The following is a 24,911-nucleotide window of genomic DNA, read 5'->3' on the forward strand; positions in this document are numbered from 1 at the left end:
ATTTGCGAGGAAGGTGCACCTCACCTTCCTCAACTTCTTCAAGTCGCACCTTCCTGCATGGCTCCTTGGTCGCCTTCCTTCTCCTGCTCGAATTCTTACTCCATCTTCTGAACGGCAATGCTCATCGCCATCTCAAAAAGCGACCATGGATGATCACTCCGAACGTCCTGAGCGTCTCGAAGCATTGAAGACCTTGCATGAGACTAGAGCCAATGACCAGTATGGTAAGTGTTGTTGAACAATGGAAAAGCGGCTTCACTGACGAAACCCTAGTCGAGGCTCTGGTGTTTGAGATCCCTGCCAAATTTGCTTCTCGAGTACTTGGGTGAGTTCATCATGGCATATTCAGCGATAGTCTACTCACTCAACCCAGCATTGTCAAACCTGTCCTTGCTGAGGCTCCTAAACAGCCCCAACTTCATCACCTTCGACGACTGATTCATCTCCCTCACTTACCACGCGATCTGTTGGAAAGACGCGTCGTCGTTACACAACCAGACAAACCTACCATCTTTCTCATCCAAGTTGCCACCCAGGACCTGGCTGGTGCAATCATGAAAGCAATTAAAGACATCATGGACCAGGATCTTGCGTTGGCTCAATATGATCACGTTCCACGTTGCTTTCCCATCCCTGTCCCTCTACACGCTCCTCTCAACGAAAGCCAAGCCAAGGAATGGTCCGAGAGATTCTGGCCATGCATTTACAATCCTGCTGCTCAACTTCTGCAAGATGCTCCTCCTCTACATCTTCTTCGAAAGACCAAAGCTGAGCTGGACACTTACGAGTCAGACAAGTATGTCATGCTGGCACAAATACTAGCAGAAGAAGCTTCGACTAGTGGTCGTGGGCTGGCGATTGGCGCCGTCGTCGTCGATCCTGCCACCAACCAGGTTGTTGCTGCTGCAGGTGATGCCAGATACTATCCTCACGGAAGGCCAAACCCTGACGACGATTCAGGTGGTCGGCCGGAGTACCACGCTCTGATGCGTGTTATCTCGATGGTAGCCAACAAAGAATTGCGAAGGAGACTTGCAGCAGGCTCGCACCAGAAGTTCGCAGCAACATGCTCAGAAGGAGTCCCAGGTCAAGCTGTTAGTGCCATCGAACAATACTACCTCGATGCTTCCATGTTCGGGGAAGATGCTGATGCCAAGTTTGTCGGCTACCCACCAAGACATGTCGGAGAACGAGGAGAAGGCTACCTGTGCAGTGGTCTGGACATCTACCTTACTCATGAGCCGTGTGTCTGTTGTGGCATGGCTATGGTTCATTCGAGATTTCGATCATGCGTGCTGCTGAAGCGAATGACCAACAGCGGAGCCCTATGCGCTCGCACCCATCAATCACTTCTTGGATACGGTCTCTTTTGGCGACGAGAACTCAACTGGCGCGTTTTGACCTTCCGGTACCGGCACGGAGACGATCGCGATTCTGTCCTGAAAGATATGTTCCACGCATAGAAGGCGTGTACTCAGACAACATATGACCCCTACCAGGTCACTATCCATATCACTCAGATCATACCGAAGCACCCATACTCATCCTCTTACTCGGTGTTCAACAAATCATACGAAATCAGGAATACGAGTCCAGTCCTCGCCCACCTTCCGGAATTCCACTCCGTCGCCAAAATAGCCAGCATCCGACCAAGCCTTCATGGTATTTGTATCATATGGACCGTGGCTGTCGCCTCCATCTCGAGCATCAGACCAGCGATATTGCCAATAGGCAGAGTCAGTCACCAGATCCTGTTGCTGGTTCTCAGGTGGTTCGGTGTCAGGGTCTTTCCAAATCTCACCAGTCAACCGCTGGTATTGCCTTATGAGCATTTCTCTTTCAGCATCGTAAATCTCTGGTTGACCTCGAGACAGCAAAAGGTCAGCAGCTTCCGTGATAGAATCAATGGTTTTAGTCCTCTCCTCGTCCTTGTTATCAGTCTCGTCCACTGCTGCATCTGCCTCACCATTTGTGCTTTTCTTCTTCGACTTGTTCTGCCATTTTGGCTTCTTCTTGTGACCTCTGTTCAACCTTGCCAGCGCCTCAAGTATCGTCTCCGAAGGCTGTAACAGTGGCAGTAGATTTCTCAAGACGTCTTCATCACTCTTAGCATCATCTTCAATGGTCTTCTGCCGACGCTCCTTCTCTCGCTTTTCATGTGCATCCTGAGCCTTCTTCATCTCCTTCTTGCTGATACCTTCAAGCCAGATATCATGCTTGGCATCCGGGTCGACTGCTTTTCTTACATAATTGCCTTGTTCGTCGAATTTGCCCTCTTCATTCTCTTCCCTCATGTTGAAAGCATCCAGTTTCGGTGCATGTTTCTTCTTCCCACCTGCACCCAGCTCTTCATCAAGGTCACCAGCATCTGCTCTCATCACGTCGTCGACTTCCGAGTCTGAGCTGCTCTCTTGTTCCTGGTCAATATCCTTGCCCTTCCCATGTTTCCTCGCACTTCCATTCAGAGAGAAATCAGCACTAACATGTCCACCACTTTTAGAATTCTTGACCTGTCCCTCAATCTGATCCTCGTCCAAGAACTTTACCGACTTCCTCTTCCCTCCTCCTTTGCGTTCGGTGTCTCCTTCACTGTCGTCCCCATCCTTGTTGAACTCCTCCTCCAGCTCGGCAAACATATCATCCTGCTCCTCCTCTTTTGTCTTCCGATCTGCATCCTTCTGTGCCTTGGCTTTGGCAGCAGCTCTAGCATCGAAGTTCTCATTGTCGCTGTCGGAGTCGTACCCGTCTACGTTGACTGCACCGCGCTTGACTTGTTGGCCTCGTGCGCCGATGACATCTGCGTCTAGGACGGCATCGTCTTCTAGTTCATCGGGGGCGAGCGCGGAAGGGTTGCGCACGTCGAAGCAAGGTTTCTTGGAGGGGTGGTCTGTATCGAAGGCTTCGTGGTGGACTCGCGCGAAGTCTTCGGCTGAGCGCTTTGCAGATTGCATCGTAGGAGGAGAATGGAAGTTTGGTGCGAGACCTATAGAGAACACTACATCGAGGTGGTGTTGGAAGTCGTTTCTCCACCACTGTTTGCAGCTTCAGTGCACATCGCTGAGCTTGTGGAAGCCTGAAATAGTGAACACAAGTCTACCGTCTTTGCACGAATAAAGTTATCGAAGACATGCACTCTGACGCGCAACGCGTTTGTCTATACAACGATCATCTGCTACACATTTGTTGGCCTGCCTCATCTGATTCTACTAGACAGCTTGCTTTCACATCTTCACCTTTGTCTATCAACTCCGTCAGGTCAATTCGTGGATCTTGTCTCGCTGAGTCGCTGGCACGCGTCGTAGCCATACGTGCTCGTCAAAGCCAAGCCGCTGATACACTTTCGAGCCAAACACAGTTCGGAAGAAACCCTTTTCAAATCTCTGATACTACAGTTCCATGTCTCCAGTTTGCCATGCGCGAGCAAACCAGTCTCCAACTACACAATGGCCAGAAGTGGACGAAAGCTCCTTTGCTTTACAACACCATGCATCGTGATGACAAGGTAAGAGGTAGGGTCCAGGAGAATTGATGAATATATTCTTGAAGCACACGCTGAGGTAAATCGAAGCACCTAGTTCCTGTCCCTACAACACTCTCAGAACATTCTTCGCCTGATCGTTGCCCTGCATTCAGCAGCTTTGTTAAAGAAACCTTCACGTATAACAGTGTCAGTTATTGTGAGTCTTTCGACATGGAGAAGCTTGAACACGACTACTACAGCTTTCAATATCTCCATCCAGGCGAAACTGTACAGGATTTGTCAGCGCACAGCTCGTTCGGGAGTACGCGGATTGGGAAAGCTGAAGGCTACACTTACTTTCTGCCAATGCATGCACGTGGACCGACGGAAAATGGCAAGAAATAATCCAGCAGCTTGTTTGAGTCGTTCTCTTGCCAGCGCTGCGTTCTGATCTCATGCGCATCTTCAAAGATCCGTTCGTCAGTCAGGAGACCGCAGGTCGGTACGCTGACAATTGTCTGCCACCAGAAAATGATGGGTTAGCACATTACACGTGGAATGAAGTGCTGATGCCAGTAGACTTACTCCTTCAGGTAAATACTGCCCTGCAATGGTCTTGCCGCCTGCAGGAGTCACTCTCTCCAGTCCTGTCGCACTTGTTGGGCGCACTCGCATGACTTCGCGCAGCAATTCATTCAGGAATGTCATTCGGCTGACAACCTCGTTTGAAGGTATCCAGTTGTCGTCTACTTCCCCAGGGTAGAACGTGTCGATTTCCTCAACAAGTCGCTTTTGCAAGACCTTATCGCGCGAAACGATATCAACAAAGTTTGTGATTGTGCTACTCGTCGTATCACTTCCTCCGACAATAAAGCTGATCGATTCGGCCACCATTTCTGTCTCAGGAACATTGTCCTTGGCCGAAAATAGGTAACTGAGGAAGTCTTTCCGTGGCTGCTCATTCGACTTTCGCTCTGCAAACGCCTCACGACCTATCTTTTCTAGGTTCGTAGTTGCTCGAAGTCCCTTGCTCCAAAAACTGTCGAAATAGTTGTACCTCATCCATGGCCGAATCCAGGATGGGAGTGCACCGAGTGCAGTGAGGACTTCGCCACGAGTGTCGATGGTCTTGATCAAGTCATATGGGTCGTGCCCCTTTTCGCTAAATCCAAAAGACTTGCCAAATGCGAAACTACCTATAATATCAAATGCAAGATAATTTGCTAATTGTTACGGCTAATCAGTAAAAGGCTCGGCAAATTAAGGCAAAACGAAGAGGCCAGGACGACTCACTCCATACCGAAAAATCTATATCTGCGAAGTCCTGAGCAGCAGTCATGTCCAGAAGGCGCCTCTTCCAACTCAGCAGCTCAATGTCCATATACGGTTCGAACGCCGAGAGTGCACGAGCTGAAAATGCAGGGTTCATGTATTTCCTCTTCCTCTGATGAACTTCTGTATCGCGCGTATTGAACACTACAGGCTTCACCTGCACAAATGCATCGTAAAAATCGCTCTTGAGAAAACCTGACTTGTGGCCGTAGATTTCCAATGCTGCTTCAGGGTTATTGATGGAGATGTGATTCGGTCCGACCCTAACAAAGTCGCCGTGCTTGCGATGTTGTGCCATGACGGCGCGGGACCTTTGTGTGAGGCGGCATTGTCTCGCCAGCCAGAGGGTTGATATTTGTGCACAAAATGGACCAGGGAATCTTCGTAACGGAGAGAAAAGAGGTTGTAAGAGCCAGATTGACAGCTGCAAGCATAATCAGAGATTGACTATTGATCATCGACTGACAAGCTCACGACGACAAAGCCCAGGACAAATGGTAGCCTGGTCAAAGTAACTCCCAAACGATCCAGCCATTTAGCAGCACTGTGCTGATTAGCCGTATTGAGATCATGCAACATCGCTGCTTTCCTTGGCGTATTCTTGGCTCTCGTTCGAATAACGTGAAACGACGGTCGAAGGCGAACTACTGCACTTCGTCTCGAGGGCTTGACACGTTGAATACGTCGATCATCTTACTCCTGTCCCCAACACTGCTGTGGGATATATCTCCAGATTGAAATATATTGGGGATGGAGTGAACCGATGAAACCATATCTCCGCGTCTCAAGTAGTGTTTCTCTCCGCACTCCGGATTTGTCCGATCGTCCTCTCCGCACTCTACCCTTCGCCTATCGGAGGCGGCTGCGCGAATAACGAGGCAACGACCATTTGCTCTCTAGTATTGTAAGGAGAGCACGGTTCATAGCTATTTCCATTCAAAGCTCGCAACTACCCCTACCAGTGTCACTGATGAAGTAGTGACTGTCAAGAATCTGTTGGAATTATCAACAGTCCAGGGCGTACCATTCATGCAATGTATCGGCTTGAATTATGCCAAGCACAGGACTCAACATACATATGTTCGAACTGACGAACACAGTGAAAGGAAGAGGTTGATACACAAAGAAAGCACGAAATTCATTGGCGCCGTGCCCATCCATGTGCTCAATATGTCTTCCAGACCACAGCGCGGACATCGAGACCCTAGAAACTGCACAGGAAAATCAAGCTGACTGCAAGGAGCGAAACAATAGCCGTACCATTCCTCTCTACCATTGAGACACCTGACTGCGTCCAACCAGTGTATTGTTATAGGTCGCGACGCGAAAAACGTCTTAGTCGATGACGCGCTCTCTTACACCGGAGCCTACACAGTCGGCAACGACATATCCTCGCAAACTCCAACACGACTATGCCTTCGCAGGCAAGCTTGCGCAACAAGATTTCTCGAAGACTTTCAACAAATGTGCACCTTTGGGTTTCTGTCTGGTAGCGGCTGATTTAAGTCACGGCCAGAAGACAGCCAGACTTACCACTATCGTTCATGGGACTGTTCAACATGACGAGCTGGTGGACGACTTGCTATTTGACTGTGCCTACCTTGTATCATGGCTCAATCAAGGCGCCCCGTGGTTATGACTGGAATGTCCGGTGGTAAGTGGCCTCTGCTCGATGAAGTTACGTAGATACCGAAACGAATGGCAGGCGTTTGATGCAGCCGTGAGTCCACCAAGATTCCTCACGCTGAGAACGAGGATTGAGATCAAGATCTCAGAAATTGGTACACTGGTCAACACGGTTGACTTCGTCTATATATATAGATATCACAGGTTGCACATAGTAGATGTTCGATACTCGAAAGCGATGGTGAATAGCTCTCTACATGAAACGTAAAGGTTTGTTCGTGTTTTGTAAGCAGTAAAGAACGATCTTCACTGCGATACTACTTTACTCTAAGTAAGTGATCTCGGGACTCGAGAAAACACGCTAAAAAGCGCGCTACAGGACGCGTGCTTGCACGTTTCGCCGTGGTACGTCACTAAATTTGTGGCCTGGAGGTCGAGGCGGAAAGTGCAACCTGCTCACATCGGCCTCACTCTATGTTTTGTTGCCATAAGTTGTGTCATCCTACAAACAATTATCAACCTGGCATTGCTGCCTTCTTGATCATTTGTCTACTCGCTGCTACTGACAGCACTGCAAGGTCGCACATTCCGAACCCAAAAAGCTTTGAACAAGCAGCGTTCTCACCACGCTCTGCCCAAGGACCTTTCCAATCTATCTTTAGCACACTGTCTACGACCTTCTGGCTCGAACTTTTTGACTCAACAGGTCCGGTAGCGTTGGCGATATGTCCTTCTACTCAGACATGGGCTTCGGCTCAATGGGCATGCGCCGTCCACCAGTCGGTCAAAGCATGAGAAGATTCGACGAATACTACAGATGCTATCCAGTCGTCATGATGGCAGGTCCAGATCGAACCCATGCCAACTATGGAGGAAAACTATTTCTGCCGCCTAGTGCTCTGGAAAAACTCACAAGATTACATATTACATATCCTATGCTGTTCGAGTTGACGAATGGCCAGGCAGATAAAGTAGGACATGCTGGTGTGCTGGAATTCGTTGCTGAGGAAGGAAGAGTATATCTACCACAATGGGTAAGTCTGAGGGTTGACAGGGGAAGAAGAATGTTGCTGACGCGGTTTGCAGTTAATGCGAACTCTAGACCTTGAACCTGGTGATCTCCTTCAGATCAAGTCAACCGATCTTCCACCAGGAAAATTCATCAAATTACAACCTCAATCGCCCTCCTTCCTCGACATCTCAGATCCTCGCGCCGTCCTCGAGAATGCTTTCCGAAATTTTTCCTGCCTGACCAAAGACGATATATTCCAGTTTCACTACAATGATGAAGTCTACGATATCAAAGTTCTCGAAATCAAGCCCGACAACAACCAGCATGCGATTGTCACCATGGAAACAGACCTAGAGGTGGACTTTGCAACACCACTAGGCTACAAGCCGCCGGATCCAGTCAATAGAAGTGGAACAAGCACACCAAGAACAGCTGCAGGCGTACCTCACGGAGGAGCGGTACATCCGTATGCCCAGGGCACAATGGCACAGAACATAAATTATGCCTCGATAGCACCGAACTCGACTATACCCGAAGCAGGCGCAAAAGCCGTGTCGCAGCACTTCCTTGGGGTAGGGAATAAGCTAAAACCTGGTAAGGGCAAGGGCAGCAGTTCTTCTACACCACTGAAGTCGTCCACACCAGTAGCTGGCCAGAGTACGAATACTCCGCCACCAGTGGCTACAGCAGGGATTGTGACAAATGAAAGTCTGAGTGCGAATAGACGCTATGCAAATGCACCACAGCCATTACGATTACCACCCAACAAGCTGTTCTTTGGCTATGAAATAAAGCCGGTGCGGAAAAAGGACGAGAATGGTGAGCCTGTGGCTGGCGATGAGGTGAAGCCCAAGTTCCAAGGACAGGGTCAAACATTGAAAGGGCTGAAGAAAGACACGAAGAAGTAGGGATGCAGCTGAGCGATAACTACTTAATTCTTGAACCAATTGTTCTGCACTCGTGAGGCTCAAGTCTCAGCCTCCAACAACCAATTTTATCAGCTGTCCATGCTTTCGAAATCGCTGCTCGTTTCCTAGACTATGACCGCGTCGTACGTAGCAATGCCTTTGTACTGCATCAACAGTCTCCTACCACAATCCCAACGAACCTCAGAAAGGCTCAGTATTTTGAACCCCCTACCAAATCTTCGCTTCTAGCCTCCATGCATATTTCATGCTCCCTCACTTCTTCTGTTCCCCTGTTTCATACAAGAAGAATTGCCTTGCATCTACTGCAGCTTACCTCAGATATGTTGGTGCAAATCTCTGGGTACAGTGCCCCAAGTCATGACTCTGTGCAGGATCTGTGAAATTGTTATTGGACATGTCCAGGTATTCTACATTCTGTCACTCAAAAGAGTCGGCTTGTATCACAACATCATGCGGTTTCATACCATGCGTGGGTTAGCTATGGGTAAGTAAAGCAAGAACAGAAATGAATATGTGAGAAGAATGTGTCAGCGGTAGGTTTCTTATTTCGTTGATTGATTTGGCTACTCCAGGTAGCACCAAGAGATTCGACTTAGGGTAATGCGATTCTGCAGACAGGTCAGCGCATTCTTAAACACTTCCGTAGTTCTTTCTGATCTGGCAGATCCGTGGTTTGTACGCGGAGAGGAGGGCCCTTACCTATTTTCTTCGGCGGGGCCTGTGGCTGAGCCTTTAAATGCGACTGTGATAGGTCGGCTGCCGCCATTATTCGCTGTTTCTTGCTCCTCTCCGGGTCAGGGTTTACCTTGAACTTGAAGTTAGCCGGCCGTTTCAGGTTTGGACCTCTCTGCACTGGCTTCGACACCTGCGGCACCGTCGCCACAGGTGTTGGTTCAAAGAAGCTCACCGTTTCCTCTATACTGGCGTCGAAAAACCTCTTCGTACTCGTACTTGATGCTGGCACGTCTTTGTTTTGGTTGAATGCCTTGTGGAGTCGAGCAGCTCGTATCTGTGCCGCAGTCTTCGGTAGTATATGGCCTCGTCCAACAAGAATATCGAGGTCCTTGTCCGTGAGTGGAAGTTGTGCTTGGATGGAGAGATCATGGCTCTTGACTAATTTGGCCTTTGGCTTGGCCTCTGCGTCAGGAGGTCGATAGGGTTGATGGCTGTATTGCTTGTTTAGGTCGCCCAGATGAGCGGGAGATCCACCGTAAAGGTCTGATAATGCTGACATGTTAGGCAGTCTAGGTTTTGCTGATGATGTTTTGTTCTTGTCTGTTATTGTCTGCTCTTTGCTTCTGTATACAGGGACTTCGATCATGCTGAATGCGGGACTATATAAATATATCAATCTCTTCATCACGATCAGTGAATAGTGTCTTTGTGCATTGTCGGTTGGCAATGGTGTGCTTGTCCCAGAATGCATTGTGCTGCCCAAGTACAACCGCATGAGGGCGGCACATGAGAGGTGAGAGTTTCAGTGACACAAAGACCAAGATTGAAAGACACAAAGAGGATGTTGGACTAGGCACAGGTGGTGGTTTTGGGCAGCCGATACCGATCCGAGGGCATTCGTTTCTCATGTAACGTGTGGCATGTCGCAAAGCTTTCGAGCAGTGTTATACCAAGAGAAGTGATTGGATAGGCAGAAATCCTTAACGATTCATTCCTGGCGCTCCTAGCAACTCCAGTGCTCGTGCTGACCGCCATGTCTCGCCCCCACTTTTCGACATGGGAATATCGGAAATAAAAGATTCAATTGAATCTAAGAGTCAGCGGTATGTCTGTACCAAACAGCCACGCCAACTGTTCGATAATTGACCAAGCCCACTCAGGTAGTCTTCTGCGGTGATAATTTCCAAGCCCATGATATCCGTCCTCTCTGAGGTCAGTGGTAGGACCCAGCTTGACAGCGACTTATATGTCAGAAAGCAAACAGACTCAGCCTTGATTCAAGATTCGAGATTCAAGTATTGGTAGTAGATGCTACCGTATCCACGTCCATACTTATATCTAAGCGCTCAGCTTCCCACTTAGTCAACGTCACTGTAGACGATAGAGACTGAGGATGCGTAGCGCCTCGGATATAAGTCTGACGCTTGACACAGTCTCTCATCAGCTCTATCGCTTCTGTATCTCGACCTAGGCCTTTCCACGTAAAAGCAAGGTTGTTCATACTGGTCAGCGTATCTGGATGGTCCGCTCCTAGCTTCGTCTTAAGAGTCTCAATCACTTGCACCTGAAGTTGTTCAGCCTCCTCCCAACGGCCTTGATTCCAGTATGTCGAGGCTAGGTTAGCCATAGTGGTCAGCGTATCTGGATGGTCCGCTCCTAGCTTCGTCTTACGACTCTTTACTACCTGTACCTCTAGTTGTTCGGCCTCCTCCCAACGGCCTTGATTCCTATACGTCGAGGCAAGATTGTTCATACTAGTTAACGTGTCTAGATGGTCCGCTCCTAGCTTCGTCTTACTTATCTTCATCACTTGTACCTCTAGTTGTTCGGCCTCCTCCCAACGGCCTTGATTCATATACGTTAAGGCAAGATTGTCCATACTGATTAGCGTAAAGGGATAGTCCGCTCCTAGCTTCGTCTTACTTATCTTCATCACTTGTACGTCTAGCTGCTCGGCCTCCTTCCACCGGCCTTGACCCCTATACGTCGAGGCAAGATTGTTCATACTAGTTAACGTGTCTAGATGGTCCGCTCCTAGCTTCGTCTTACGATTCTCTAGCACCTGTACCTGTAGTTTCTCGGCCTCCTTCCACCGGCCTTGATTCCGGTACGTCAACGCTAGCCAGTCTATGCTGTTCAACGTGGACGGGCTCTCTGCATCAAGCGTCTTCGTTTGCCTCGCTAGAATTTGAGTGAACAACGCCTCGGCTTCGTCCCATCTTCCATCGCTGTAGAGACACTGTCCGCATTTCCACATAAGCGCCATCCTTTGCTCCCCATCTTCACTGACAAGATCAGATGCTATCACTTGGCGCGCATGTGGTAGGTATGTTCTCCAGACGCTCCTGTTGTTGTGGTTATCGTCTGGAAACACTCCCTCCAGATGGATAATGGTTTTCTGTGTCCACTGAACGAGCATCTCCTCCTTTCGGAGCCAGTTTCTTGTTGCCAAGTGCACCAGCCGATGAAGATCAAGTGAAGACTCCACAGGTCGCCTACTGATGAAAGAATATGCAGCGAGCGTGCCAATGGCCTCGATCTCCTTCTTTCGCGACGGTCCTGGCGGAAGGAGAGACTGCGGTACGTCTCTGGGGTTGACACATGCGATGAATGACAGGTACTCAGCCGCTAGAGGATCGGACCGCCGGATCTGCTCGAATGAGATCAGCCATGTTGTGGCCACAGGATTCTTCACGTCTCGATATCTTCCGTAATCCTCAAAGTCCTCGCTGAGGAGGTCTATAGTCTCTTCCTCCTTCTCTCCAAGGAGTAGTAGATAATCGGATAGTGTAATCCCGTTCTCGGTAATATAAGCTGCCGCTTGAGTGATTGCTAGTGGTAGGTAAGTGAGCTCTGCTAATAGTGCTGTTACATCCTGTAGATTGTCGACGAGGGCAGGACTGGCTAAACACTTTTGAAGTAGCTCTCTCGCCGCCTTCTCCTTCATTTCGGGCACTGTGATGATGTTCGGTTGCGCTAACTTAACTGCCGCTTTCCGATTACGTGTCGTGAAGATGATGCATCCGCGCTTATTTCTAGGGAGATAGTCGATCAAACGGCGGGATCCTCCTGAGGATTTCCGAACCGACACCTCTATATCTTCGTGCTCTCGTGTCCGGGTAGCTACCATCCACATATCGATGTCATCGGCATTGTCAAACACAAGCAGCCATGGACCGACATCCTCCTTGCTTAGGTGATCCTGTACAAGTTTCTTGACGTCGGCCTTTTCGTCTTCACACTCGGGGATGTCCAGCTGCTGTGCAACAGTGAGGTATCCCTGATGCAAGCTTTCTATCGTCGTTGCTGGTATCCATATAATCGAGCAACCTTTATACCTCTCTTTGGTTCGGTAGAGAAGTTCGAGCACTAGCTGCGTCTTTCCTACCCCACCGAGTCCTGTGATGGCAATCTTCGAGGTGTGGTCCTTGGCGAAAAGTTTTCCTTCCAGTTCGGCGAGCTGCGTCTCGCGTCCAGTAAAGCGTGAATTCCTCTCAAACGGTACGATCCATGGAGCATCGGTTGCGACGAATAATCCAGGGTCAGCCGATATTCGAATCTCTCTCTGGAGCCGCGCCAACGCTTTTTGCCGTCCTTCACCGTAGATGAGGGGCATGTGGATGTTGAAAACGCCCAGGAGGCAGTACACAGTGTCTTCTTCGATGGTCGTTTCGCGCCTTACGGTCCATGACAGTCGCTCCTTCTCGTCAAACTGCGGGGGAGGCTTTCCTCGAAGAGCGTCGACTGGAATCCCGGTGATCTGATGAATCTGTCCTTCGAGTGACTTCTTGTCACCCAGCTTCTTACCCTCCACGGAGAAAAACTCAACCACGGCGGGAGCAATCAGCTCTTGGAGCGTCCAACCTCGCGTGAACCATTCGCTTTTCTGAAATACTGGTCCCCACATGTCTTGGATGGCTATACCACTGGCGCAATCATCTATTGATACGTCTGGTAAGTACACGTAGCATTTTCTCGTGTTTTGGTACCACTTAAACATCGAGTTGATGGCTTCTTGAAGTTCGGTACTGTTTGCCTTATCGATGCAACAAGTGTCTATCCAGAAGTATAGTAAACCATCACGTGTGGCTTGCTCCCCACAGAAGTCGAGCTTTTTGTAGCCAGCTTTAGTCTTGGCAGTGCCGTCCTCAATGTCCTTGTATGTGACTTCGCCTGGGCCCCATCTGTGCGAAAAAATGGCATACTCCGATGGAATATTCGGGGGATCAAACTTCGTAAGGCTGAAGGTATAGGTGCCTGTGAGCCAGCCAGATTTCTCGCGTTTCAAAAGACGCATGGTGGAGGTATCTCGACTGGGTCACCAGCAGGACTAAGAGGTCATCGACATCAAGATGATGTAGTGTCAGATGGACTACGAAACTGCCAATGTCAACACCATACTGCTTAGCACGTGAGTAAATTACGGAGGGGAAGTTGATGAAGACACTTTAGGCTTAGTGAGAGTGCTGCCTGCATGGCTGTGTAGATCAAAGTCAGACGCTCCGGAACGGTCCGTGGATTCACTCTAAGGTTGTTGCCACGCTGTCCGCGTCCACCATTTTAGTGGCAGAAACTTATGCGACTTGCCGTCGGGCTTGCTAACCAAACGTTGTAGCGACGCCTATCACCAGGATCAAGGCCTTCACTAACCAATGTCGCCCGACCTTGCCCCTTGCCAGCATGCGCAAAGCCATGATATGCTTGTCGCCAGAACATTGACAGCTTCGCAGGTAGGCCAAGTTATTGGGCGCAGCAAGCGCAGCAAGCGCAGCAAGCGCAGCATCCAACATCACCGCGCGAACCTGCGGTGTTTTGGTAGCACTACTGCACCCCGCAACTGCAGCGGCCGCGAAGAGCTGCTGCATCAGCTGAAGGCACAGACAATACTGCAAAGGAGACAATGCCGAACGAAGAAAAGATTGAGGAGGAGACAGGAAAAGTGACCGTGAACGAAGAGAAAGAGTGTGAGAAGGCTGGCGGTGAGAAAGAAGAGAACAACGAGGAGGACAGCCTGGACGCCTACTCGACAGAACCTGATGACGATAGCGACTGGGATGAGAGCTGGATCGAGGAGGCAGCCTTGGAGAAGCTGTCTCTCGATGACTGAGCCCGCCAGTGGCATCGCGAGGTTCGAAGAAAGAGATTAAAGAAAAAATAGACAAGATACGGAAAAAGACGAGACCCAGAGCTCGATTCCAACCACCCGCATCATCCATGTAGAATTACTTCATTTCTTTATTGTAGCAGTAGTTTGAGAGTCGACGTTGTATAACTTACAAGGTGAGGCTGTGATGCTTGCTTGTTCCAATCAATGACCATACCTCGAGTTGTTTGCCAAATCGACGCGTTCCAACAACCCTAATGCACGAATGGAGACACAGTATCGTCGTACAATGCCAGAGAAGATATCAGATTAGCTTTTCAGTGAAGTCGAGTCGACATTGTTGAGCTTGCGGAGCTAGGCTAAATGGGTTGCTTCTGCACAACCGTACCGAGTTTTCGAGCTCCTCTCTTCCATTGTTTGTGGTAACATTCTAGAAAGCCTAATTTTCCATAGAACAGTTGCGTCAATAGCTTATCAAGCTCACCGTTCCTGCATATTCAAGCTACTAGTTTGATCTTCTGAATCCGAACACTAACTCGTGATTTTCTTGAGTCGGAAGTGGAAGCACTAGATGCAGAAAGATATCTGTTGTCGGCTTTAAATTGTCGATCTCTACTCACCTTTCACCGCATCGGCGACTATCCAGCATGGGTCGTCTCATGACATTAGCGACGTGTTCGCTCAACCAATGGGCAATGGACTTCTCAGGAAATAAAGCTCGCATAATTGAATCTATTAAGAGAGCAAAGTCTGCTGGTGCCACTCTCCGTGTAGGTCCCGAGCTCGAGATTACTGGTTATGGCTGTCTCGACCACTTTCTCGAAGGTGATACCTTCCTTCACAGCTGGGAAATGATGGCTCAGATTATCGAGGACCCCATATGTCAGGACATTGTTTGCGATGTTGGCATGCCTGTACGGCATCGCAACGTACGGTACAACTGTCGAGTCATATTCTACAACAAAAAGATATTATTGATCCGACCTAAGCAATTCTTGGCTAATGATGGCAATTACCGAGAGATGCGATATTTCACACCTTGGAGTAAAGAGAGGTATCTGGAGGACTACTATCTGGAAGAGACGGTCAGGAACATTACTGGTCAGAGAGTGGTACCATTTGGTGATGCCATTATCAGCACGTTGGACACGGCTTTCGCAGCTGAGACATGTGAGGAGCTCTTCACCAGCAATGCCCCTCACATCCACCAAGGTCTTGACGGTTGTGAGATTTTCACTAACAGCAGCGGTAGTCACTTTGAGATAAGAAAGATTATGACGAGATTGACGTTGATGACTGAAGCTACAAGATTGAGCAAAGGTGTCTATCTATACTCTAACCAGAAAGGTTGTGACGGAGACCGGCTCTATTATGACGGATGCAGCATGATCATCGTGAACGGGAAATGTGTTGCTCAGGGCTCTCAGTTCAGCTTGCATGATGTCGAGGTCATTACTGCGACCATCGACATTGAAGAAGTACGCTCAGCTCGATTTGCACCATCTCGAGGTATACAGGCCCAAAACCAACAACCTTACCCACGAATCGAAGCTGATGTCGCTCTCTCTGAACCAAAGTCTGGCCCCTCGCCAGTCGATCTGAGCCCATCTGAACCCATATCAATTCAAGCTCACTCTCCACCTGAAGAAATTGCTCTTTGTCCAGCTCTGTGGCTGTGGGACTACCTTCGTCGAGTTGGTGTGGCTGGCTTCTTCATACCTCTGTCAGGTGGCATTGACAGCTGCGCAACTTCGGTCATAGTCTTCAGCATGTGCCGACTTGTCCACCAAGCAGTTCATAGCACCACGATCCATCCGGCCACCAAAAGTCAAGTGATCGCCGATTGTCGCAAGCTATGTGCAAAACCAGACAGTTGGCTACCGTCCTCACCCCAAGAAATATGCGGTGCTCTTTTTCACACATGCTTCATGGGCAGTGTCAACTCCTCCTCCGAGACTCGCTCAAGAGCAAAGAGGCTAGCGAAAGACATTGGTGCTTACCATACGGATCTGAATATTGACACGGTAGTGGACGCGCTGACAGCACTCTTCACAACGGTTACATCCTTTACCCCAAGATTTAGACTTCACGGTGGCTCACCTGCCGAGAACTTGGCGCTCCAGAACATTCAAGCTCGTCTGAGGATGGTCATAGCATATCTATGGGCACAGCTATTGCCAACAGTGCGACAGCGTCCTGGTGGTGGAGCTCTGCTTGTACTAGGATCAGCAAACGTCGACGAGCAATTGAGAGGGTATCTGACGAAGTACGACTGCAGTTCTGCTGATATCAACCCAATTGGTGGTATTTCCAAGACGGATCTAAAGTCCTTCATTGCGTATGCTAGCAAGGCTTTTGACCTGCCCGTACTCGACGAGTTCCTCGACGCAACACCAACAGCTGAGCTTGAACCAATCACGGAGAGTTACGTACAGTCTGACGAAGCAGATATGGGCATGACCTACGCCGAGCTGTCTGTCTTTGGTCGACTAAGAAAAGTGTACAAACTTGGTCCATGGGGCATGTACGAGCGACTTCTGTACAGCTGGGGTAAACCTGTACCGGAAGACCAGAAAAGTATGGCAGAGGGTAAAGAAGGTAAAGGCGTCGATGCAGTCGGTCAGCAAACTGTCGGCTCTACTCCAGAGAGTGCGGATGCAAGTCACCTCATCAATCCTCGTGGACTATCGCCTCGAGAAATTCGAGATAAGGTGCTGCGATTCTTTCACTTCTTTCAGATCAACAGACATAAAGCTACAATTCTACCACCTGGCCTGCATTTGGAAGAATACTCACCTGAGGATAATCGATTCGATCTGCGACCGTTTTTGTACCCGAGTGTCTGGACTGGTTGGGCTGCTGGGAAGATCGATCGGCACGTAAAAGAGCTAGAGGAGAAGAAGACGAGATAGACATGCTTGACCAGATAAGAAGAAAGATTCAAAATCTGCTGAGAATCGTAGCGAGACGTGCTTCAGAGTAGAACAACCGGACTGAGCAAGCCACCTCTTGTCAAAGCATTGTCAAGTTGTCAACTACAATCTAGGGTGAACTTCCTTCTCTACCCAAATCGTATAAATCCTGTTGATCCTCATCAAATGGACAGTAACAGGTCTGCACGACACACCATTGTGGCGTCCTGGAGCAGCCTTTCAGACCTGATAACTAAGATGGGCTCAGCAAGAAACAGAAGCACTAGAAGATACTCATGGCGTTCCAGCCTCCCTCCACCCGATCAACATCCTGCGGCCACGGGCATAGCCACGCCAAATCGGGTCCGAAGATCGCTTGAGAGCAATCATTCCATCTGCTGCACTGGCTGAAATCCCTGGCCGGACCCCATCACTGGCCACGACATCAAGCAAATATACGAAGTGGTCCCGGAACCATGATGTCTTCAGTGGAGAAACGCGAAGATATTCGCTGAGTCGCGCTGGCCGAGAATCAAACACCATAAGAACGACATTATGGTACTACCCAGAAATGACAAAGTGCCAAATGAATCCAGAGATAGATATTGACTTGAGGTCGGGATTGAGGTCAGGCTAGCTGCACTGTGCCTTCTGTCTCACTGCAGACTGTGTCCTTGTAGTTAGGTATACTGTAGCAACATATGTTCTCCAAACTAGCCAGTTCACCACGAAAGCGATTAGAGTATACCATTTGAGTTTTGTAGAAATACTGACTGGGTCCAAAACACGTAGCGACAAAGAGAACGAAGGTCCCAAAATTGGATGCAGCTTATCATATCATTATTGGTTAAATTATTGGTCTCGAATCTAAAAACTCATGCCATCGCTTGAACGCTCACAATTCCCCAAAACGATTTTCGTACAATTTTGTCACACATAGAACCACGGTAGACGATTCAAGGCGGGTTCGTCTAGAAATGATGGTGGCTCGCGTACGAGTACACTCTTCCAAACTCCTCTCTCTTGGCTCGTGTCTCAGCTCGACTAGCTCGAGTACCGGTTCTGCTGAGCTGAGGTCTACTTCTTGTCCTCGTGGTCGCAGCTGTCACTGGTGCATCAGTCCGGCTCTCGTGAGTATCGATCCTCGACATGTCGACACGGTCGCCTTGCTCGTTCTTCTCTTCGTTGACTTCCTCGTCTTGTCCAGTTTCCTCCTCTTCCTCTTCGTTGAGCTCCTTCTGTTGCGCTCGCATGTCGGACATGATCTTGTGTGCTTGAGCGGCATACTTGCATTTTAGCCTGATTGGCTCACCGTACTTGTAGAAGAGGTAAGGGAATGGTGTGCATGCCAACGCGAGGAAGGCAGGGATAGTTGAAGCCCAATGAATACCAAGACTGCTATACATATCGGCTGTGAAGAGTGGAAAAGCGGCGCCAAAGAGAGACCTGAGGACAGAATTTGCGGCCAGTACAGAGGCGGCGTATATCGTATAGCTGTCGATCAGGTAATTCATCAATGCTAAGAACAACAATACCATGCCAAAGCCGAAGGGCACTGTACCTAATATACAGACGATCCAGTGAATACTTGGATAGTTTGTCCAAGCAAAGACGAACAAACCAATAGGTAGAGCCACGGAGCCAACGATGGCAGGTGGAAGTCGGGCTTCTGGTGGTGCTTCTCCATCGTGTTCATCTTCAACTTTGACATAGCGAGAGTTGTCCCAGATGGCGTAAGCAACGCCGATGAGCATACCAACGGCGACACCGAGGAAAGCCAAGCCACCAATGCCCTGGCTCCATCCGCGAGTTTGTTGAAACACAATGGGGAAAGCACCGAAGAGCATATAAAGAATTCCGTAGATGATGGCCATATAGATGCTGATCAAGAGGACAATAGGTTCGAGGAACAGAAGAGCCCAAGGTCGAGTCAGAGCCTTCTTGAAAGCAGCTTTAGGAGTGGTCTTGCCTTGTCTCTTCTCCAAGACGGAGATGTATTTCTTGCCAGTCATTTTGCTCAGCTTCTCAGCGCGGCGTCGTAGGATGACGGGAGAATAGGTCTCGGGGATGACGAGTGTGCCGAAGATCCACAAAACTCCAGTGAAAATGGCCATGACACCTTCCACCCATCGCCAGCCGATCGTCTCTCCTACAAAACCTCCAACAATAGGTCCAATGACAGGACCTAAGAAGGGAGCAGCTGCAAAGATACTCATGCCGATACCTCGCTGATTGGCAGCCATTAGGTCAGCAATCACGCCACCTGCATTGGTAAGTGGAGAGGAGCCAAAAGTGCCGGCCAAGAAGCGCAAGATGATCAGACCATAGGGGGTCTTAACACCCGCCGCGGCAGCATTGAATATTGTAAGCATCATATAAGTTCCAGCGAACAGAATCTGTCGTCCATAAATCTCAGATAGCGGCGCCCACAAAAGAGGTCCAATTGCAAAACCCAGGACAAACAACGAGATACCAAGGACAGACACCTCTTGAGATATGCCAAACTCTTGTATGACCTGTCTCGTTGCGCCGGAATATGCAGAGGAAACGAAGGCGACAGCAAGAGTCGCGACCGCCATAGTCATGACAATGAACCACTTCTTGACCTGGCCAAATTCCATAGGATTGCGAGGGTCGTTGGGAATGAATTCGACGACATAGGGGTCTTCCTCGGTACCGTTGCCCTTGTATTTGTGATTGATTACTGCATCGGTAAGCAGCGTTTGTGACCAGACCAGACGCCAATGTGGAACCTTCTCTTTCACATGATGTTGTTGTTGTGCGTGTTGTTGCTTCTCTGGATCGGCGTTCTGCTTTTGCGCAGCTCGTTCTGGGGAAGCTACAGGTCGATCGTTTCCACCCAGTGTGTTGCCTGTCGAAGTGGTCGATAATGACGCTGCTGTACTCGTTCTGTCAGTGACAGGTGACAGAGGCCGTGCCTGAGACATGATGGCGAGATTGTAGGCTTCGTCCACCTAGTCGCACAATCGCAGTCGTGAGGTTCTTCGGAAATGATTAAGACGTAGTTGATCTCAGGGAATGTAGGATTGATGCAGATATATTGCAACCAGGACTGACGACACTCTATTCATGTTGTCGGCCCCGACCTGAACAAAAAAGAGTTTGCGCAGGAGATAGCAACGGTTCCTCCGTGCAGTGCAGAAAAGATGTCATCCCTCACAAAGACTTGATCGCATTTTGAATCAATTCGGTGCCGTTTTGCCGTGAGGTCATTCCTATTGGCTGATCGGCAATCAAGGTCACTTAGCTTCCGAGCTAAGAACAGAAAATTACATCATTCCGCTCGCACTTGCCGCTCTTTTTGCTTGGGTCGAAACTTCCAGCTTCGCTGCAAACCTCGACCGAAACGTGTTTTATGATTCACAACTTGCACAATCCCGTGTGCACTCGGATGTGAGTGCTGTGTAGTTCAGTCCACCGTGTCGATCTGAAACACGTCTTGCCCGGCCTTGACACGCTCAATCGAACAAGTTCCACCGTCTGTGCCTCGGTTCCGCCCCTGCCCCATTAGTAAGACAATGCAAAGAGCTTTTCTCATTCATGCAGCACCTTCCTGCTCCAGCAGTGATTCTTTGATTCTACAGATGTGTAACGATATGTCTGGTCGAAATTCATCCGGCACTCTCGCGCTTTCCGTCCGAATAGACGACTGCAATACAAGTAAGACTGTGAAATCCAGGATGTATTATGAGCGAACATTCAATACTCACTTCCTTTTACTCGAGTACCATCCACCTAATTTTGGCGGCCCTCCCTACTTTCCCAGCCCAATGCTGTTCTAATGTTTGAAGGGCGTAAAGCTCTGAGGCCTATAGAAGTGTCCGATGCTACACACCAACGCAGACTTTGTACCTTGTTATGTTGACCTCCGCTAGGCAGGTTTCGTACACGATGGACACAAACAAGAGGTAGCCCCGAGTTAATATCACCACTCGAGAATCAATGGTAGGTGAATATGGAATAACTGTATTTATCGCCAGAATTCACGAGACACTTACGACATTGACTTAATGCCTGGAGCTCAATTTAGTGTTCATTGTCATGTGGAAAAGGTGCCAATATGTATCTGCAGCATGTGGCACATGTTTCGAAAAAGAATCCGAGACGGCGTTGAGGTTTACACTCAGCTGGCTGATACATTCTATGGGGTGAAAGAACGAGGTGGCTCAATCATGACCGCGTCCGGCTGGTCAGGCGTTTGGTAGAAATTAACTGTCCGTCACAGGCAAAGGTGCAAGTCTCAACAAATCTCGGATCTTCACTGAAGCCGTCCATCTCAATTGACTGCCTTCACAACCCCGAACTCCTTGCGAGAACCATTCTCATCAGAATCCACTGTCTGCTACCCAGGCACCATGCACGACTTCGGATTCGTTCCTCTTGCTATGCTAGGTCTTCTCAGTGAGTGATGAGTGGCACTGCTTCTTCCGAAACGCAAACTGATGTGTCACCATCACAGGCCTAGCAATTGCCTCTCCACTTCAGTCGAAAAGCAACATTGACTTGTCAAATGATCCTGCCACTTCGAAAGAAATTCAAGTCGTCGACAATGAAGTTGTAGGTGGAGGGCAGATGTTATCTCCAAGCGCAATGGCTAACAGTTTTACAGGCTCCTCAGAACGAGATTTCAGCGGAAGCCTCTATCCCGAGTAGTTGCCACATCTCCTCAGGCCCGGAGATAGGGTTATATCCCGGTAACGACTATGCCATGGTCTGCATCGACGATAAAGGCTGTACCATGTCTTGCCAGGGCACCTACGGATACTACTGCGACAGTCGTGTAAAACTGAAAAGAGACTCAAGCAGGAACAAGGACTCACTGCCCATCTGCGAAGAGTTCTGTGAATGCATTAACCTCAATCCAGCTCCAAAAATGCTCCCAATCTGCGCTGTAGACTATACGGGCAAGAGCTACTGCACTTCGGGAAACAAGAACGCTCGAAGAGATCTGGCCATCCCCTCCGATTCCGACATCGCACTAGTTGGTAACGACTTCGCCTTGGTCTGCTTTCGCGACAAGGTCTTCACTGTCACTTGCCAGGGAACCTACGGCTATTACTGTGACGCTCGTGGAAGTCTCAAGCGGGATTCAAGCGCAGGCCAAGAGAAAGCCAGAGTTTGCGAGCGAATGTGCGAGTGCATTAACATCAACCCGGCTCCGAAACTACCAGTCTGCGCTGTAGACTACACGGGAAAGAGCTATTGCGCAGGGGCAAGGGCTGGAAAAGAGATTTGGCCATTCCCGCCAATTCCGACGTGGCATTGTATTTCGGCAACAATTATGCCATGGTTTGCATGATGGATCGGGAGAAGACCACTCTGTGTCAGAAGACTCATGGATATTTCTGTAATAGCAAAGGCAAACTACAGAGAGAGGCAACCCAGGGTCAAAAGCCTCTGCAGGTATGTGAATGGTACTGCGAGTGCGTCAATCTCAACCCGGCCCCGAAGATTCCACAATGTTACGTGGACTACACTGGGAAGAGTTACTGTGTGTAATTCCAGGGGAAGCGTGCAACGGAACCAGTAAATAGTTGAATCAATTCTACATAAGAATTGCTGTTCTGTTCTTTAGATGCCGGAAATGCATGCAAAGCGTGCACGATTGGAAGTAACGATTCACATTGCGAGGTAAGTGCGACCTAAGACTTTCCTAACCGAAAAATCGCCTTCCGATAACACGTAGTACTCTTTAACTCTTCTTCCTCTCATAAGTGTCTCAGACTTTGCTGCAATACAGACGTCTTGGCTGTGGAATCAGTTCACAGGCTACGATAAACAGACTCAAGCCTCCGCAATGGACGAAGATCCTGATGCAGACATGCTCGATGTTGGCTCGCCAACACTAATTTCTAGTAGCTCCGTGTATATTCCCTCAGCAGCAAACCTCAAGGTCCTCAATTTCATCGAAACCACCTTCGACAACATTATTGCTGGACTCGAAGTCGAACGACCACCCTTCGGCGAGGTCGCGGTGCATCTCATGCGTATAACAAGAAGCAAAAGCAGAGCGAAAAGACACGACCGCAGTGGAGCCGAGCTGAACGCTGGTAGTAGTGGTGACGATGAATCCAGTACAAAGATCCGCAGTCGACAGGTCAGGTACTCCTGGCCAGGTGATACTGCGAAAGAAGCAGAGCGCTTTGCTTACTTGTTGGCCATCCTGGGTGAGATCCGGAGTGCGATCTTGAGTGGCGTAGTTGTGACAAAACGAGATATCTATTACCATCAGCCGGAGTTGTTCGGGAAGCAGGAGGTAGTAGATAGGTGGATCGACGATATTGCTTTTACTTGTGGTGTGACGAGGAAGGACTTGATGGTTACTGCTAGTCCAAAGGGGTTGGTTTGTGGGCTGTGTGTGGAGGAGAGAGTGCAGAGCGTGCCGATGAACTTTGACGAAATTACTGGTGAGGATGTGAGGCATTTGAATTGGATTCTGGTGGTTGAGAAAGAAGCTTCGTTCAAGACCTTGGTCGAGAGCAATTTCGATCAGGCGTGTGCTCTCGGCGTCGGGATGCTGGTTACTGTAAGTTCATCTATTACTCCCCTCTTCCTGATTCGACCCAAGATCTCGTCTGCTGCTGAAACATCTGACCTTCTGCAGGCGAAAGGCTATCCCGACCTTCAGACACGCAGCTTCTTGCGTCATGTTCTCAATATTTCTGCCCTGCTTTCACCAATTCCAATCTTCGGTCTCTTCGACGGCGACCCAGATGGCCTTGAGATCCTCCGATGCTACAAGTCCGGGTCAGATGCTCTAGCACAAGAGGCCATCTACAACTTGCCGGAGGTGAAGTGGCTAGGCGTCGATGTATGTGAGTTCCTCGGCAACCCTCAGGTAATGAACGAGGCAGTAGCTCTCACTTCCAGAGATCGAAATCGCGCCAAGGGTATGCTAAGCAGGATTCATGTTCGAGATGCCAGCGCTCAGACCGCTAGCACGAAACGCATGCTGCAAATGATGTTGATGCTTGGGAAGAAGATGGAGATTCAAGCACTGTCCAAAATCGATGGAGGCCTCTGTGGATGGCTCGAGAAGGCAGTGACCGTAGCCTGACAGGGTGGGTATGCTTGGGATCGTCCAAGGCTCATTGTTCAGTTGACTCGTGTAATTCAATGTGTTTTCTTCCGTCAGGTCTTTTTCTTGATTCACAGTCCTAGACTCCTCCTCACACTTTCTCTTACTCTCTTGTTAAAGTCAAGCCTTCTTTCTCTCCACATCTTCGCAGCTTCCACGTTTGCAGGACTCTCGTCGTTTGGCTCAGCAAGCATGCTCATGACCGATATCAGAATCTTTTCCACACTCTGTATCGGACTCCATCGCTCTGCTGCACTTTCGTAGTGGTTCGGGTCGTCACCAGGTGGATGTAAGATACTGATACAGACCTCACCGTTCGCATAGACTACCACACCCCGTCAGTAATTCTTGTTACTCATCAAGAGAGCCAGACTTGCCATTAGGATGATAAAGCTCACCGAGGAACTTCATCTTCGGCGGATTGAGTGGATAATCCTTTGGGAACTTCAGTTCTGCTGGAAAGATGCCTCCTTCATATGGTGTGCCTTCTGGACCTTGAATGAGCGCTTCCCACACGAACATGTCATCCTCGGTGACCGGACCCGCGGTTATGCCGTCTGGTGGTGAGGTGAGAAGAGCTTTGTATTCACTGAACAGTCTCTTCGAGGCGACTGACGTGGCTGCCATTGTGTAGGATGTCTTTGGCGGCAAGAAGAGGATAGGTACCGAGGCTAGAGCTGTCGAGTTGTGCAGAACAATGCGGGTAGACAACTTAAACCTGTCGTTGCCAAATAATCGATAAATGTTTCCCGACTACAACAA

At 49.2% G+C, this 24,911-nt stretch overlaps 12 protein-coding genes across 12 annotated transcripts; 6 read left to right on the top strand and 6 right to left on the bottom strand.

The window, feature by feature from the left end:
* Positions 1-145: 145 nt before the first annotated feature.
* TAD3 (tRNA-specific adenosine deaminase subunit tad3) lies at positions 146-1,463 on the top strand (the record flags this gene model as incomplete). The annotated part of the gene is made up of 3 exons (XM_064899435.1): positions 146-224; positions 274-325; positions 374-1,463. 3 exons carry the CDS (start codon positions 146-148, stop codon positions 1,461-1,463), a joined length of 1,221 nt encoding a protein of 406 aa, XP_064755392.1.
* A 105-nt stretch (positions 1,464-1,568) lies between these two features.
* Positions 1,569-2,951, bottom strand: LTR64_005094 (uncharacterized protein; the record flags this gene model as incomplete). Its single annotated transcript, XM_064899436.1, has 1 exon — positions 1,569-2,951. One exon carries the CDS (start codon positions 2,949-2,951, stop codon positions 1,569-1,571), a length of 1,383 nt encoding a protein of 460 aa, XP_064755393.1.
* Positions 2,952-3,813: 862 nt separating this feature from the next.
* LTR64_005095 (uncharacterized protein) lies at positions 3,814-5,090 on the bottom strand (the record flags this gene model as incomplete). Its single annotated transcript, XM_064899437.1, has 3 exons — positions 3,814-3,978; positions 4,046-4,656; positions 4,754-5,090. 3 exons carry the CDS (start codon positions 5,088-5,090, stop codon positions 3,814-3,816), a joined length of 1,113 nt encoding a protein of 370 aa, XP_064755394.1.
* Positions 5,091-7,161: 2,071 nt separating this feature from the next.
* UFD1 (ubiquitin fusion degradation protein) lies at positions 7,162-8,338 on the top strand (the record flags this gene model as incomplete). Its single annotated transcript, XM_064899438.1, has 2 exons — positions 7,162-7,452; positions 7,505-8,338. The coding sequence occupies 2 exons, from the start codon at positions 7,162-7,164 to the stop codon at positions 8,336-8,338; spliced, it is 1,125 nt and encodes a 374-aa protein (XP_064755395.1).
* A 640-nt stretch (positions 8,339-8,978) lies between these two features.
* On the bottom strand, positions 8,979-9,593 carry LTR64_005097 (uncharacterized protein; the record flags this gene model as incomplete). The annotated part of the gene is made up of 1 exon (XM_064899439.1): positions 8,979-9,593. The coding sequence occupies one exon, from the start codon at positions 9,591-9,593 to the stop codon at positions 8,979-8,981; it is 615 nt and encodes a 204-aa protein (XP_064755396.1).
* A 732-nt stretch (positions 9,594-10,325) lies between these two features.
* On the bottom strand, positions 10,326-13,331 carry LTR64_005098 (uncharacterized protein; the record flags this gene model as incomplete). The annotated part of the gene is made up of 1 exon (XM_064899440.1): positions 10,326-13,331. One exon carries the CDS (start codon positions 13,329-13,331, stop codon positions 10,326-10,328), a length of 3,006 nt encoding a protein of 1,001 aa, XP_064755397.1.
* A 603-nt stretch (positions 13,332-13,934) lies between these two features.
* On the top strand, positions 13,935-14,141 carry LTR64_005099 (uncharacterized protein; the record flags this gene model as incomplete). Its single annotated transcript, XM_064899441.1, has 1 exon — positions 13,935-14,141. The coding sequence occupies one exon, from the start codon at positions 13,935-13,937 to the stop codon at positions 14,139-14,141; it is 207 nt and encodes a 68-aa protein (XP_064755398.1).
* Positions 14,142-14,785: 644 nt separating this feature from the next.
* On the top strand, positions 14,786-17,050 carry QNS1 (glutamine-dependent NAD(+) synthetase; the record flags this gene model as incomplete). Its single annotated transcript, XM_064899442.1, has 1 exon — positions 14,786-17,050. The coding sequence occupies one exon, from the start codon at positions 14,786-14,788 to the stop codon at positions 17,048-17,050; it is 2,265 nt and encodes a 754-aa protein (XP_064755399.1).
* Positions 17,051-18,021: 971 nt separating this feature from the next.
* Positions 18,022-19,998, bottom strand: LTR64_005101 (uncharacterized protein; the record flags this gene model as incomplete). The annotated part of the gene is made up of 1 exon (XM_064899443.1): positions 18,022-19,998. The coding sequence occupies one exon, from the start codon at positions 19,996-19,998 to the stop codon at positions 18,022-18,024; it is 1,977 nt and encodes a 658-aa protein (XP_064755400.1).
* A 1,811-nt stretch (positions 19,999-21,809) lies between these two features.
* Positions 21,810-22,570, top strand: LTR64_005102 (uncharacterized protein; the record flags this gene model as incomplete). The annotated part of the gene is made up of 2 exons (XM_064899444.1): positions 21,810-22,201; positions 22,282-22,570. 2 exons carry the CDS (start codon positions 21,810-21,812, stop codon positions 22,568-22,570), a joined length of 681 nt encoding a protein of 226 aa, XP_064755401.1.
* A 298-nt stretch (positions 22,571-22,868) lies between these two features.
* Positions 22,869-24,128, top strand: SPO11 (endodeoxyribonuclease; the record flags this gene model as incomplete). Its single annotated transcript, XM_064899445.1, has 2 exons — positions 22,869-23,597; positions 23,676-24,128. 2 exons carry the CDS (start codon positions 22,869-22,871, stop codon positions 24,126-24,128), a joined length of 1,182 nt encoding a protein of 393 aa, XP_064755402.1.
* A 92-nt stretch (positions 24,129-24,220) lies between these two features.
* On the bottom strand, positions 24,221-24,776 carry ubc7 (ubiquitin conjugating enzyme Ubc7/UbcP3; the record flags this gene model as incomplete). Its single annotated transcript, XM_064899446.1, has 2 exons — positions 24,221-24,474; positions 24,548-24,776. The coding sequence occupies 2 exons, from the start codon at positions 24,774-24,776 to the stop codon at positions 24,221-24,223; spliced, it is 483 nt and encodes a 160-aa protein (XP_064755403.1).
* Positions 24,777-24,911: the final 135 nt, after the last annotated feature.

Source organism: Lithohypha guttulata (assembly GCF_036872675.1).
Source record: "Lithohypha guttulata strain CCFEE 5908 chromosome Unknown scaffold_3, whole genome shotgun sequence".
NCBI lineage: Eukaryota > Fungi > Ascomycota > Eurotiomycetes > Chaetothyriales > Trichomeriaceae > Lithohypha > Lithohypha guttulata.